Source organism: Phalacrocorax aristotelis, chromosome 2, assembly GCF_949628215.1.
Source record: "Phalacrocorax aristotelis chromosome 2, bGulAri2.1, whole genome shotgun sequence".
In the NCBI taxonomy this organism is placed as follows: domain Eukaryota; kingdom Metazoa; phylum Chordata; class Aves; order Suliformes; family Phalacrocoracidae; genus Phalacrocorax; species Phalacrocorax aristotelis.
In genome coordinates this window covers 18,229,904-18,246,041 of record NC_134277.1, presented here as the reverse complement: position 1 = coordinate 18,246,041, position 16,138 = coordinate 18,229,904, and the positions used below count along the sequence as shown (strand labels likewise).

The 16,138-nt window shown below is 36.9% G+C and overlaps 1 protein-coding gene across 1 annotated transcript in view; it reads right to left on the bottom strand.

Moving 5' to 3' along the window:
- ODAD2 (outer dynein arm docking complex subunit 2) overlaps positions 1 to 16,138 on the bottom strand; it is a 94,726-nt gene that overhangs the window by 36,893 nt on the left and 41,695 nt on the right. Inside the window, exons 15-16 of the mRNA XM_075082581.1 lie at positions 13,845 to 14,087; positions 5,412 to 5,526 (exon numbers count right to left, since the gene is read on the bottom strand). Coding sequence (XP_074938682.1) covers positions 5,412 to 5,526; positions 13,845 to 14,087 — 358 coding nt within the window. The remainder of the gene's footprint in view (positions 1 to 5,411; positions 5,527 to 13,844; positions 14,088 to 16,138) is intronic.

Genomic DNA, 16,138 nt, shown 5'->3' with positions numbered 1-16,138 from the left:
AGGAAAAAAGTGAGATGGACAAGAAGGAAAAACAAAGAGATGAAAAAGAAAAAATGTGAGGACGGTGGGGTTTAAACTTACAGATTTAAAAAATCCAATTAGCAAGTCTAATTTAAAAGTACAGAAACTACATGACAAGCTGTTGACTAGCATGCATAGCTATTATAAACTAAGTTACAAGGAAAGTTGGTCAAATATTTTCCAGTGGAACAGTATTCCATCAGAAAATGCTAGTGGAATGGAACCAAAACCTTCCATAAGAACACAACGACTTCTTGAAAAGTTTTGACAGAAACCAGGCAGAAAGGCAGGCTAAATTACCAACGTGCCTCTTCATCTTTTCTCTTGTCAGCCAGATGGCTGGTGAGTAGCCTGCCAGGCTGCTTGGCTTCTGGTTTTCACAGAACCCCTGAGTTCTTGCCTGATGGGCTGCCAAACAGCTGGAAAGCCCGGTCTCCAGAAGATCCTAAGCTTTTTGGCTTCTTATCGTCTCCAAGCTCTCGGGCAGCTGCTTTGCATGGAACTTAGGACCTGAGGCTCCCCAATGAGGGAGATGTGGGTTACGGTTTTTGCTTCCCTTTGATTCCCAGCTTTCAGGTTGTGTGTTTTACAGGAACTGGACTCCTATATTTGTAGACATTAAGGACCTCAGGGCAATTTATGGCAGTCCATTCAGTCCTCTAGGGTAACATAGCTATAGGAGGCCCAAACTCCTCATGATAGTTCATTCGCTAAAGTTATAGGCAGCCTGTGTCAAGAATCATTAGACAGGCTAGTTCTGCATGCATGCCTGCAAGCATGGCAACCAGCTATGGATTCACCAAGGCAGGTCTAACTTGCTGGGATTCCTAAATCTACAAGGACCCTGGAGCTCTGGAAGGCCTGAGGGGCAAGCCAAAAATTCCTTTTTGTCTCTCTTATAGTACTCTTTTGAAGTTTAGTACATAACAAATGCTTAAAAATTGGAAAGTTTACATCCAGATAAGAGGGATTAAAAACTGCATAAAAATGAGATCGAGTATAGAGAAGTAGGTGTGATTTATGTTAAAAATTATAATGTCTAGAGAAAACAAATAGGAAAATGGAAAGAGAGCATTAACAGCACTAAGTCTGAACTGCCAAGGTTTCTGTAAAGAATTGCAAGAAGCATAGCAAGGAAAACAAAGAAACTGGAAAATTCTGTACATACTAAAGCAGGGAATTTTGACATTATAGGCTTAACAAAAGAATCGTAAGTAAACAAAAATGTATTGGTACTATTTAAGTAAAATTTTTAAAATATAAAACAAATGAACAAGAGTGTGCATTATAGGGCATGACTGATCTTTATACACCACATGTAAAATGTGTAAACAAAGCATCTTAATTCATTTAAAACAGCAAATAATTTTATTTGTTAAATATCAGGAGACTTTCCAAGTTCAACTACCTTTCTTTGTTACTTCTAGTAAAGAAATGTTCTCTGTGGTTTTATACATATGGTTACATTAAAATTTCCATAACAAGCAAAATCTATGTAAGAATCCTAAATAGCATGGCCACCAGCAGCATATTTTCCACCCACAGGTTAACTCCAGACTGCTGGCTCCAGTAGAAGTCACTTCCTCAGTATATAATACTTCTGCAAGAGTGAAGGCTACTTGACCTTCAGACATACCCGTCTCATACCTTTCCCTCTTAAACCTGGTTTAGTTTTGATTTCGGGGTTTTTTGGGGGGGCCAGCATGGATGTTCTCTTTCCCTGTACGTAGGAAATACACAGACAACTGTAGATGGCTCATCATCCTTCATCACACCCATGAAATTCCACTGGAGAGCTGAAAGGGGTGCAATAACTTTTTGGTGAAAAAAATCATGCTTTATCAGAAAAGTGTGAGATGTCATTTTACAAGTACATTTTAAGAAAATAGAATAACTTTCCCTCTCTCTTCCCTCAAATCCCCAGTCTCAGACTGTGTACTTAAATTATTTTGACAGACTTCATATATAGCTGGCTTCCTGAAGTTCTTTAAGAAAGCCTTTATAGTTGTAGCTATAACAAAGGCTAAAACTGAAGCTTTGAAAGTTGAAAGCTGATATGCAAGCAGACAAAGGACAGAGGAACCGATGAGGCCTGACATTACCATTTGTATTCTAATGTTTGCACCCAAATCTCTACTAAATATGAGGATGGAAAATAACCTCTATAACTTTTTTTTTTTTTAATTTCAAGACATCCTATTTAAAGGTTACTCTGTGAGGAAATACTTTGTGAGGTATTTTCATACAAACTCAAGCTGGCAGTGTTCCTCTTATTGGCACAATGCCTTTTGGATGAATTTTATAATAGTCCAAATAACATCTTTGTAGAGTTTCTCTAAATTTTTCTGTTTGGGCTGATGTATGTTGGGAGAACACTATAAATACTGTTTTTCAAAGAAGCATCATAACCAAATATTGCTGTTCCAACATCAACAGAGTTGAGTAGACTTTTCTTAGCCATTTTTCATAATCATCTGTGTTTTTTGGACAGCGCACTTACACTTTGTCATTACCAATGTGCCTCCAGTAGTAACTTTTCCTTTTGGAAGTAAGGAACTAATTAATAAGAATCTGCTTCTATTAAGATAATTCCTTTTGAATAAATTACATTCTTGTCTCCTTTAAGTCATATTTTAAAGAAATGTATGAACCAATTTATCCAAAATCATGAAATATTTGCCTAAGACTCACAAGTAGCACTCACAGGTGCTGTGCAAATTTTCTCAGGAGAGTTGCACCACCCAAATTATATCACTGCCAGCCTACCTGTAAGATCTTCACTCTACAAGAAGTTCTTAAAGCTACAACTATTTAGAACTAATGCTGGCATACAGAAGTGATGACTGTTACCAATCCAATATTATTGCTGCCAGAGCTGTAACAGTTTATGTACTACAGTGTACAATTTACATCCTCTATTTAAAAAGTCTTAGATCTGTCATGGACCAAATATCACTGACCTATACCATAATGCTGTAACAAACAATTTCACTTAGCTGTATCATATTGATACAATTCTATTGTATGGGAAGTACTCTGAACCAGCTACTGTAATGTAACCGTTGACAGATACTACCTAGTGTTATGGGAACTTGGATTCTGCTCCCTTTGCAATTAACTTCCTGACTAACAGCAGGCAACCTAGCTAGACCCAAAAGCTCAAAACTGGCTAGCACCTACCTAAATACCACGAGAATTCAAGTTTTGGCCTTTTGTGACTCTTATCCCCCTAATGGTAAAACAGAAATGGTAGACTTCTTATCTTAAACAGATTACGGTGAGAGTAAGTGCAGGAGAGATAATAATGTACTCACATACTATGACAATAACAGCCCTATCAGTATGATAGATTAGCTTCTAAGATTTTATAAATATTATAAAATAACCTTTAAGATGTATTTACAGAAAACTGCTGTGCAGAAAAATGGATGCTGCACTACATTGTTATAAAAATTTGTTTCTGATACTATTGACAAGTTCTATTTCATCTGTGAATCTCTACAGTACAGAAGAGAACCACTACAGCTCCCACAAAAGAACACAAAAAGAAAACAAATCCAGATTCCAAGCTCACAGCTATTTGAAACACGGTTTGCAGTCCCAAGCACAGGCTTGGAAAAGCCAGAATGCGCATAACCCTTTTAAAGTCATATACTTGTTACTGCTTTTGAAGCAAGCGCTGCATAAAACAAACTGTGCTTCTTGGAAGATCATATAAGTTGTTGAATATAATTAACTTTGAACAAAAAAATTATTATTTTTTAGATAGAAATGGTTACTACATTTCCACAGTGTGGCTATAATCACTGCTTTATATAGATTTCTTTCCATTCAGTGTCAGAGGAAAGGGTATTATTGGTAGGTTTGTTTCAGTGTGCCACTCTGCCTCGGTCTCACACAAAGAACTCTTTGTGGGGTCACAGATTAGCATTTGGGCAGGCCGCCAAGAGAGATGAAAGGAGGATGGCTACACTAAGGATGTACATAGCTTACACTCATCAAATACCCAGGGGGAAAAAAAAACAAACAAGAAAAAAATCCATGTAGTCTATAATTTCAGTAGCTGTCCTCTAACCCCTTAGTTTCTGAAAAAGTGCTTTTAGTGGAAGCTCTAGCAACATGCAGTTCTACTCTGGCACTATAGTTTGCAGAGCCTTACACGTAACCAGCATTACCTCAGTTCTGAGATAACATTCAGTTACAGCAAAATTGTTCACAAGAGAGGCACGTATAGTCATATCTTGACAGATGAGACACATTTTCACCCCACCAATAGGCAACAAAAAGCTTTATTACACTGGAGTGTATGTTTAAAAAAAGATGGAAAGATAATTAACCAGCATGCTTGAAAAATGGCAACCAAGCTGCCATTGTAGAAATCATTGCGAAGAAACAGAAAATACTTGAGTTATGAAAATCAAGACAAAATGTTCTCACAATACTTTCATCCATACATCTGTATCTACATCCATCTATATAAATGAATAGCAACCATACAGTGCTCAGATTCAAAAAGGAAACACAGCCTGCAAAGGATGCTAAGGATATCTAGCACTTCGAGGGAATTTCCATTCTTTACATAGCCAGGACCTCAAATGATATGTAGAAGGATGTATATTTGTGGTACAGCAGAGAGAAGATGCAAAAGCTGCATTAAACACGGAGGTAAACAGAAACAGAAGATATTACTGCACAAGGATTAAGGATAAAAGTCTACTTAGTATTCCAGGAAACTTCTAATGGGACACAAAACCTTCCCCATTTATTTTACCATAGGTCAGTGGTTAAGAATTCACTGAAGATGACTTACAGCTTAGACTTACCATTTTATCTCTATTTTGAAACTGACATGAAATAAATGAATAGCTTAGTCTTCTGTGCACAACTGACCTGCACAACAACCACTATTCACAACTGGCACATTTTGTTGGCAGTCTGAGCAGAAAATCTAAGGATTACATTGGCACTGGGTCTGAAATATGCTCTGAAACCAAATGATGGTCTCTTGAGAACATAGCTGGAGTACCTCATAGTGGAGAACAACTACAACTACCTGTGCTATTCATAGCCTGTGAGTAGAGGCTTTCTGTTTTCAGCATTGTCAGATTTTCGGCATGCTTTATTTGGGAACAGTAAGTTTAGGTCCTGATAAGCTATTAAAATATATTTTCCAAATACCGTAAACAATGTAAAGGCAAAATAGAATACTAAATGAATGCTAGATGGAGGACTATTCCCTTCTGACAAGGGAATACATCAATTTTTTTAAGCAGTTAACAGAATGAAATGAAGAAAGTATAAGTAGCAAAGTATTGCTGGAAATCATCCAAATATAAAAATTGTATATGAGACTATACATAATAAAACTACTACTTTAAATACTTTCTTACCTTAGCATTTTCAATGCAAGGACAAATGGCCCAAGCTGCACTTGCTTGAACATCTGGATTAGGATTTTTCAACAATGACCATAACAAACGAACTCCATCTAGACGGTCAATTATCCTATTGCAGAAACAGACCAGAAAAAGAGATAATTATGAAGTAGACTATGTTAAATTTTAAATTATATCAGTTTGTTTGGAACACTGCTTTAATAAATATTGGTAAGATTTTCTTTAACATACTGTTTTGCTTTATGTAAGTGCTTGTGTTTTATTGTCAGCTAATTGCCATCAACATAGTCAGTAAACATTGCTTACTATAGCAGATGGGTGTGAACAAATGATGTAAAGATGGAATATGTTTTCTAACTAAATATCATTAATGCTGTTTACTTTTTTCTCAGCACTGTCATTCAAAATGCTTATAGAAGATGAAGTAAACTACATTATAACCAGAACTCATATAACCATGAAAACAAGCATGTGACTTTTTAATGATCTGCATGCAAAGTGAAATCTGAATTCCAGCATACTGGCTTCTTTCATATAGTAACAAATACTTTCCAAAACAAATATTTATGCCCAAAACTATGTACTTAACTTTTTATTCAGTCTATGCTTAATGTATTTACCTTACTCTATGACATATTTTAAAATACTATGTTTCTAATCTAGCATTAGAAATTAAAGTGGTCACACCACAGTGCATCCTTTGTTGAGCACGAATAACGTGTAACTTGTTTCCCATGTATTCCTTACCAACAAGGCTAACACTGAACACTATAATTACTTAAACACACTGTAATCAAAGTATCTTTGTGAATAGCTGAAAAATGAATTATCATCAGAATCATTTCTACACCATCTGTGTTATGTTTACATATCAATCAGGCTAGGGATCATAACTTCACATTAGGGTGCAGTGAATACCTTAAACTGAAAGGAAGGTAAAACAAAACTTAATAGACTTTACCAACATGCCTTTTTTTCAAAAAGATAAGTTAAGCCCAAAGCAGATGACCTGAAGATAAAGAAAAGCAAATATACCTTCATTTTCTAACCTCAAAAGTAAAAATTCAATTGTATAAAATTCGACTACATCTTTAACTGTAAATACAAGAGAAATTTAAATAAAGATTGTGTTTAAAAAAAATCACATAAAGCATCTCATTTGTATTCACAATATATAGGTTTGCAGGAAATTTCTAAGCTAATTATAAAATCAGCTTTGTATGTAATTCTACCAACATCTGAAGCAGAAAAAATAATTAAGGACATGAATTCTGTCTAAAATAACCAAGGATTTTATTTATATCACTTTTATGCAAACTGGTTAAACAAATATGGTTTTCAAAATAATACTTTTTTGCACAAAGCTCTGACTGAGACACTAAAAGTTATTTAAGATCTGTTAATTTTAATACAGCTTATTTTACATACTGAATTCCAAATCAATTGTAAGAAAACCCTCAAAGGACAAATTCATAAATCTTAAAGCATTAAAATAAAACAGCATGAGTACAAACTACAAAATTACATATATAATGTTCAACATAGTAAGGATGACTTAAGTAAATGCTTCAAAATAAGCTTTTAAATCCCTCCAAACTCCCAACACTTTTAAGTGATTTTAACATTACTTTCCTGTCATTTTGGAAAGCACATGGAATTTTTTCCTATATTGGAATTAATTAAAAAAGAGCCCATGAATCTTTCTTCTAGTCAAGCAGAGTACTGACCATTTACCAACATGAGGTACTTCCTCCCAAGAGGGGCTAAATATAAATGACCCAGCTCCAACCAGTATATAAAAATCAAGAGATAGAAGCCAAACACTGAGCTCAGCTTTTTCCACCACACTTAAAAAAAACAACCTCTAGGTTGATTTATCTTTCCTTTCCATTTTTTTGAAAGCTTCCTTTTCACTTTAAAGTTTACTTTCAGTTTCTTTTCAGTTTTCTTGTCGTCTTCAGTTTTTCAAGGTAAACTAGCCTCACTCTATGGTTCACTTTCTAAAGAAGAGTTTTGCCTTTTGCTTAAAGACCAGTTGTCTTACACCCAACAGAACAGCTCAGAATATCTGGAAGTTCAGTCCTCCATCCATTCACCATGTATAAAACCAAACTAAAAACCAGTACGGGTAAAAAAAACAAATCTCTAAAGGACATTGTTCATCACTGATTACTGCTTTCTCTCAGTTACACTAGGTCAGCTCAAATGAAAAGAAGTCTACATACAAGAAAGATGCTCTTAAATTCTCCTCCTGGATGAATTATCGTTGTATAATCACCATACAAGCAGAAACCATTTTATTTTCATCTTGCTGAGAACATACATTTGCCAATTAAAGAAAGCATTGCTAAACAAATCCTTTCTCAGTTCAATTTTATACCTTTTTATGGTTTCACTGCACAATGTAGCAGATGAAGAAACTGGGTGTTAAATGAGCATATCTGCTATAAAAGCAAAGGGAACACTAAAATAAATGGCCCTGAAAAATGTTTCCTCTATAAAAGTGCTTAGACATTAGTTTCCTTTCTATGTGAAAATTCCTTTTTGAAGTGGACAAAAATACACATTTAGGTTTCCTTACAAATAAACAAAGAAAGAGATGGGAAAATAGACCTGCAATCTTGAACATTTCAGCTTTGATGGCATTAAACTAAATAATATGTACGTCATAGAATAGCTGAACTACTTGTACATAATGTGCCTAATGTATAGAACACTATCAATAGTCAAAATCTTAACAGGCATGAAAGTCACTCAAAGTAGAAACTTAAGTTTTTTTACAGGTAATTGCCTTCTGGTGCTTCACTGTAAGTACATAACAATATATAAATATGCAGATTTCAGAAACAGAAGCCCAGATTCTGAACTATTGTTGCTCTATACCTTAACATAGGAGAGGCATCTCACAATAGACCTGGGCCAAGTTGGCCAGCAGCCACCTCTTCTGATTTAAAGCTCTACGCCTTCTTGTAGACTATTCTTATTTGATCACTGATACAGTTTAGTGCAAGGTGTAAATTATTCTGCTCCTCAAAATAACCAAAAGTAGTTGTATTGGCAGTTAGAAATAGCTGGCGCTCCTATCACACACTCCTGTGCTGGCCAGGTGATTAGAGCAGAAGTGAAGGGTATGCAGCTGACATCACTCCTACAAAAAGGCAACTACAAGGTGTATGAGCAAAACGTCTTCCTGGCTTCCACACAGAACGGCTGACATATGGTGGATATAGAATATGGCTTATGGGCAGACAATTTTAATGCAATCAAGCCCATTCAGAAATTACTGGAGCATCTAGGACAGCCTCTGGGAAATCTCAGGTTACAGTAAATTGGTGTTTGCTATTTGACCAGTGCAGATAATTTAACAGGATATTTTTAAAATCACTTTTGTTGGCTGTTTACAGTCAGCAGTTGTTTAATAAAGACTTCTCACATTATTTCATTTAAAAACCTAGATATCATTACATCATTGACATTATGAGATATCTGTGCAAGATGTGGGTTACAATTCTAGAAATTTTCTCTGGTTTGTTTTTTTTTTAAATATCTGAAACTAGCAAAGCTGTTAATCTGAAGTAGTACTTCTCTTTCAAATTCAAACTTAATATTGAACATTTCCAGTAGAAACTTCAACACGTATTGCTTAAACACACATGCATACACATAGCCTAGACATCTGTTTGTCATATCTATCATATTTTTCTGTTACAGTGTTATTTGCCAGAACTTTTGAGAAGTCTAGTTTAATTGCCTGCCAATTCAGACCACAAATATAAATGCAAATAAACAAAGTTATACTGACTCTGTATTGTGCCCACTGGTAAGATTACAGGGTTTAATTCCGGCAGAATGTAATCTTGTCTTCTTTGAAACCACAATTTACCATGTTTCTTAAAACTTTCACTAGTTGCTGTGGACTGCTTTGATAAATAGTATTATATACCAATGACTCAAACTCCATCTCTTTGGCTAAAATAACTGTACATTTTAGTTTATAAGTTTCTAAACCTCTGTTTTGAATGCTAGAGATGAAGTCTATAGGCTTTCAAATGAAAAGGCCAAATGAAAATCTAGTGGCAGTTAAAGAATATGCAATAGTCCTCTGTTTTTAGTAAGAGAAAAAGAATAACCTGTAAAAAGTTCCTCAAAAGGACAAATGTACATAAAAGATGCGCAGCGACATCTCTGTCAGTGGCCATGCAGCAGAATGAGTATGGAGAACAGCTTCATGCCATCCACATAATAGTAAGGAAGTTCAGCCATGTAGTTATGCTTTTTTAAGAAAAGTCAACTTATTTTTTGCTGTGAGAGAAGCTGGCTGCTGTTCTTTATTTTACATAGCTCAGTAGAGTCAATAAGAATCACTTAACTGCTTGAAGTTGCCTAAAAGTAAAGGCTTGGTGCAGAAATGTAACACTATTGTACCCTCTGCTCAGTAGCTGTAGAAGTTAAAGTGTCAGCTAGGAAACATAACAGAGATAAAATACATAAAAGACATATAGAAGCTGTATATTTACCTATGCTGATCTACTAGTCTTCTATCTTTGTCAGTGTAGGCTTCCTCCATAGAACATAAGATAAACGTACAATATTTCCCTCCAAAATTAACTACACTATTTCACAGAATGCTCTCAGTTTTTTGTTTCTTATATTAATCTCATCTTCTTAATTACATACCCTTAAAACGTTCACAAAAACTATATGAGCTCCACTCTTGGTCTGTATGGTTTCCACATAACTACTGCTGCAAGCATAACCACATTCAAAATAGAAGACTGCTCAACTGAATGTTTGGTCTCTAATCCACACTGTGTTAAACACACTTGCAGCTAATGAAATGTAAGAACGTATCTTAAAATTCTCAATCCTTACGAGGGTACTTCCTTTAAATTTTCCTTCTTTGTTCTGGGTTTCTAGTACATATGAAAGTCAATGATAGTAGAATCCAGAAAAATCATAATAGTTTTCAGAATTTCTGTAATCCCAAACCAAAACAGTAGCTCTTTAAGCAGTGCTTGCCTGTACCAGATAACAAAGAAAACAAGCCTTAAGACCTGCCAGCCAAATTTGCCAAGAGAAAAGCTAACAGCAGAGAACAACAGATCTCTTAGAACCTGTCAAGCCATTCTGCAGAATAAGTGATTAAGAAATACAGTAACAGGGATCCAGCCAGATGAACCAGGAAGATCAGAAACAGCTAAGTATCAAACTGCAACAGGAAGTTCTTATCATCGGTATATACTTATAGGCTAATAGTGGCTTAGCTTTGCTTCTTTCTAGAAGACAATCTTGGCACATGTATTGGGCTTGCGTGGCAAGGTTTTGGTAGTGGGGGGGCTACAGGGGTGTCTTCTGCGAGAAGCTGGCAAAGGCTTCCCCCACGTCCAACAGAGCCACTGCCAGCTGGCTCCAGACAGACCCGCTGCTGGCCAAGGCCAAGCCCAAGCCCAAGACCAAGGCCATCAGTGACGGTGGCAGCGCCTCTGAGATAACATATTTAAGAAGACGGGGGAAAAAAAACCCTGCAGGACAACAGCAGCCATAAGAGTGAGAATATGTACAGAAACAACCCTGCAGACACCATGGGCAGTGAAGAAAAAGGAGGAAGAGGTGGACCAGGCCCCGGAGCAGATTTCCCTGCAGCCCGTTGTGAAGACCACGGTGAGGCAGGCTGACCCCTGCAGCCCAGGAAGGTCCACAGTGGAGCAGATATCCACCTGCAGCCCGTGCAGGACCCCACGCCAGAGCAGGTAGATACACCCAAAGGAGGCTGCAATGCCCTAGGAAGCACATGCTGGAGCAGGCTCCGGGCAGGACCTGTGGACCCATGGAGAAAGGAGCCCATGCTGGAGCAGGTTTGCTGGCAGGACTTGTGACCCCGTGGGGGACCCAAACTGGAGCAGTCTGTTCCTGAAGGACTGCACCCCGTGGAGGGGACCCATGCTGGAGCAGTTTGTCAAGAACTGCAGCCTGTAGGAAGGACCTATGTTGGAGAAGTTCGTGGAGGACTGTCTCCTGTGGGTGGGACCCCACGCTGGAGCAGGGGAAGAGTGAGAAGGGAGCATCAGAGACAATGTGTGATGAACTGACTGCAACCCCCACTCCCCATCACCCTGCACTGCTTGTGGGGAAGGAGGTAGAGAAAATCAGGAGTGAAGCTGAGCTTGGGAAGAAGCACAGGGTAGGGGGAAGATGTTTTAAGATTTGGTTTATTTCTCATTACCCTACTCTGATTTGCTTGGTAATAAATTAATTTCCCCAAGTTGCATCTGTTTTGCCCATGATGGTAACTGGTGAGTGATCTCTCCCTGTCCTTATCTCGATCCATAAGCCTTTCATTATATTTTCTCTTCCCTGTACAGCTGAAGAGGGGAGTGATGGAGTGTCTTGGTGGGCACCTGGCATCCAGCCAGGGTCAACCCGCTACAGCATATCTCCACATCCTTGTTAAGATGTGTCCTTTTGGTTAAGAACTTCAGAAAATTTTTACAGAAACAGAATGAACTCCACAGTAGTTTCTAACAAGACTACTTATCGTTTTAGTCCCAAATTCTGTAAATGGAACAAAGTGATGCTACAGACTATGTATCCTTCATGTCTTTGGTGACTTACCAAAAAAGACAACAGCAGTTTGGATGAGGAGCTACAATTTCAATTCCTGCTTTACTCGTCTGAGAGGAGAAGAAGGGAGAAGAATGGATGTCCCTTTTTTCTGAGGGGGGGCAGGAATCTAATCTCTTAACCCTGTGAGAGGCGGAGCACTCAACTAGGCAAATCATTTAAACATGTGAGTAGTTGCACTGGTGTCAATGTTTTAACTAAGCATTGTTTTTAAGTATTTTGCTGGATTGGTATCAAACTCATCAACACCTGGATGAATCATGCCTTGGGAAAAGATAGCAGCATTATCTCTTCTCATGCTACAAGTCTAAATAGCACAATACATCAGGTACATGTCACAGTCCTGCTAATAATAATAATAATTTCTGTGTAATGTTTCTTTTTTTTGTAGTAATAAAAAGTATATTCTACTCCTGATCTAAGATCTTGTTTACTTGTTAATATTTTAAAATATTTTTAAAAACATTTTAAAAGTTGAGAACCTTCAATAGAGAATTTTTTCATATGAACCAAATTTGACATTTGATCCCTTTGTGCAGTCTTTGCAAACTCCATAAAATTTTGTCCAAAACAATCTGTACTCTCTCCTTCTTAAAAACAAGATGGACTTTGTTCATCACAATTTTAGCAACAACTTGTGCTATTTTTGGTGCTTATACTGACCACATCCCAGTATGAAGCTATCCATACTGGGTACTACAAGTGATAGTGCTGAGTACCAGAGTATGTCTGAGGTTTTATAAATATCAATTTATATTTATTGGCATTTAAATTTCTCAGCTGATTTACTGTTTGCTATCTGTTAGGTTAATACATTACTCTAAAGGCTGATTTTTAGTGAGATATGTCATGACAGTGATTTCATTTATGTATACATTTATGCTATGTGGCTAACTGTTCACACAACCCATGTTTACAGTTGTGTACCATCTAGCCTTTTGCCACTGGGTGACAGCCAAAGCATGAAAACAAAAGCCCTATTCAGGAAAATAATTCCCTGCACTGTTATATGAATATCAAGTGAATGATGCAAATCAGAACAGGAGGAGCTTAATAAAACTCTCTTTCTGACCTTTCTTATGTATAAGGAGGGAAATGTGCCGAGAATCTTGAGATAAATATCCCTGTAAGGGAACAGTAAGCACAGTAAACGCTGACCACAACATTTAACTGGAACGCTTAATCATAAAACTCAAGGATCTTTGGAAGCTGTACAAATTTACATCACAAACCCAAAGAGAGCAGCAACTGTCTCAGTAAAAATACAGGTTTTTTTCTTCAGTTTTGCAAGGGAATAACAGGGGACAAAAGGGTCCAAAAAAAGTCTGAGTGCATAAAAGGAATGATGGAGAGGGACAAAACAGATATCATGCATATAATACTCTACTTCAAAAATTTTCAAATTATTTTTCATGACAGTAAATGTGCACATTTACTTTTGGAATTACTTTCTCTAATTTGGGCTATTATTTATGATTTGAGAACAGATGTAAATGGAGAAGGAAAAACAGGCATCTATCATACAGCACTTTAAAATGTTGCTCTGTAACTTTGAATTTTAACTGCAATAAAAACCAGTTTACTAAAAGTTTATCTGATTTTCCTGACAACGTAAAAGCTGTACATTCTATATACTTCCTTAATGAATATTTCCTTTTATATATATAGCACATTTTACAGTAGGCCTATGGAAAACAAAAAAGTAAAATATTCTTTTAAGTCAGATTAGACTTGACTATATTTGTGCCAGAATTACTTAATATAAAAAATTCAATATGTAAAATGCTATGAATATGAATAACTTACATCATATTTTCAGGTTCTGTTGCACAGGCTCCCACTGCTTTGGTGACATTCACAAGTAGTGCCTGATCAGTTCCAGTAAGTAACTTCACTAGAGGTGGTATTCCACCACATTTACATATAATAGTTCGATTTATTGGCTCTTGGCAACATTCCCCCAGTGCTCCAACAATATTTACAAGAACTTCTTCAGGCTGATCAGTGAGCAGTCCTACCAAAGCTTCGATGGCTTTATATTCCCGAAATCTAAGATACAGAAAGAAAATCAAAGTTGTTATTTTCAGTAGGTTACTAAGTTTAATTTTATAATTAAGATATAATTATAGTTGAAGTATAATGTTTAGTTTCTGTCTGTAAAGTACCTTGTTGAAGAAATCACAATACAGGTAAACCACTTCAATCAGTTCTTGAAAGTGTGACATAAAGCGTAATTTCTTACTCTACCTTTTTAAATACATTTCCCTAATTTAGCTACCTAGGAATCCACAGAGTAGTTTGAGAGTATTCTAAAACTTGATATATGGATGCAACATCTATAAATAGCTGAAAATATTCTGGAAGACTGGCAAGTACTCTGCCATCCTAACTTCCAGTTCTTTTTCCTGCCATGTTAACAACAGCTAGAGTAGTAGCACATCAGACCCTCTTCCACCTATCTGGACCAAAGGATCACCCTTACTTTTCACTAAATGTTAGCCTTTAGAGGGTTTGCCCTGACCAGTTCTATACTTAGTTCAGGCCTAATAAGTGCATTTTCCTAAGGTCAGACCTATAGCTCTAGTACATTTCTATTGTACTATGTTAGATTCCATCTTGAAATCAAGTAATAAATTGACAGAAATTTGAGTTGACTGCTGTATTAATACTTCCCTCATTCTTCATAGCACTTTTGGTACCGAAAATCAAAAACATGTTTCTAAAAATCCTAGAAGTCCTGTCCTACAAACAGAGGCATGCTAAACCTCAGAAGTTCTTCTTTCAGAGCAGGACTTTACTCCTCAGTACTGGGGTTACCTTCTAAGTTCATTTTGTTCAGAACTGAGAAGATTCTTAATATTGACAAATACTGTATTTTCCTTTCATACATCTTCTGTGATACACCTTGACAATTCCATTTGGTATATCAAGGTAGATCTAATCTGCATATTACCTAATAATTATGCTTTGATTTATACCTTTGTGTAAATACACATAGTTCCTTCCCTAAAGATATAATTTCTCTGGGAGTACAGAGTTCTTACTTGTGCTTCCCCCATGGCCCCTAGCTTCTGGAAGTGTCTACCTGAGCTACAAATAGTCTGCATTTTCTAGGAATCGGTTGTACATGTGGCTTTTCTTTAAAAAAAAATCAGTATTTTTTAGACTGTGATGGCAGAACTAGAACTGTTTCAATAAAAGTTAATCTTTCCAAGCTGGTTTATCAGTATAACAAAGTAACTGAGAAATGAGAAACTTTAATTTTTCATGAATCAAGCGTTTGCTTAAGGAGAAACTTTCCTCTCTTTGTTCACTATAATTTGGAAGTATGCCTATAAATGTTTTTCAAGAGAAAACATCAACAGCATGAAAAAAAGCAACAGAGCAAGCAAACAATTTTTAAAAAACTCTGATTTTCTCTGGCTACATTATGTGTGTTGCACACCAACTGCTTCACAGATAGAACTATATGAGCTGGCTCTGCGATGGACAGGCTACACTCTGACAGAGCTGTTGGCTCGGGCCATCTTGTGTCCAGAAGCAGTACGGCTGCTTGCACGCAAACTGGAATCTGAGCCAGTCAGGCCTAGGCACCTGTATCAGCTCATTGCTGAGTCAGCACAACATCTCAGCAATGTACTTCAGGTATAGGAAATACTGCGGAGTAGTCTGAAGACAATTAAGTGGCTCTGCAGGAACCAGCAGGGTTTGTTACTTCTAGCTTTATGCCAGACTCAAGCTCATCCCTCCAGATCTACTTATGTGTTTTCATGTTATCCTCCCTCCTTGTTCTGTAGTGCCCTCCCATCTTGAGTTTGGATAGGGTTTACTGCTTCATACTCAGCACTACATAATGCATGAATTCAGCTCAAGCCTGGAGCTGCGCCTGGCTAGTAACCTTCATGGAGCATCAAGTACTTGCCAAAGATATGTGAGTAGCCCAGCAAAAATCTGTTTGCATTTGGACAGAATTATTGGCTACAGCTATACTAATAAATAAAACAGGCCATGGCTCATTCTTTAACCCTGAGGACAAGAAGCACAACATAGCATCCATACGGCTAAAAATCTCTTATCCTCACAATTCAGGGTGGCCTCAC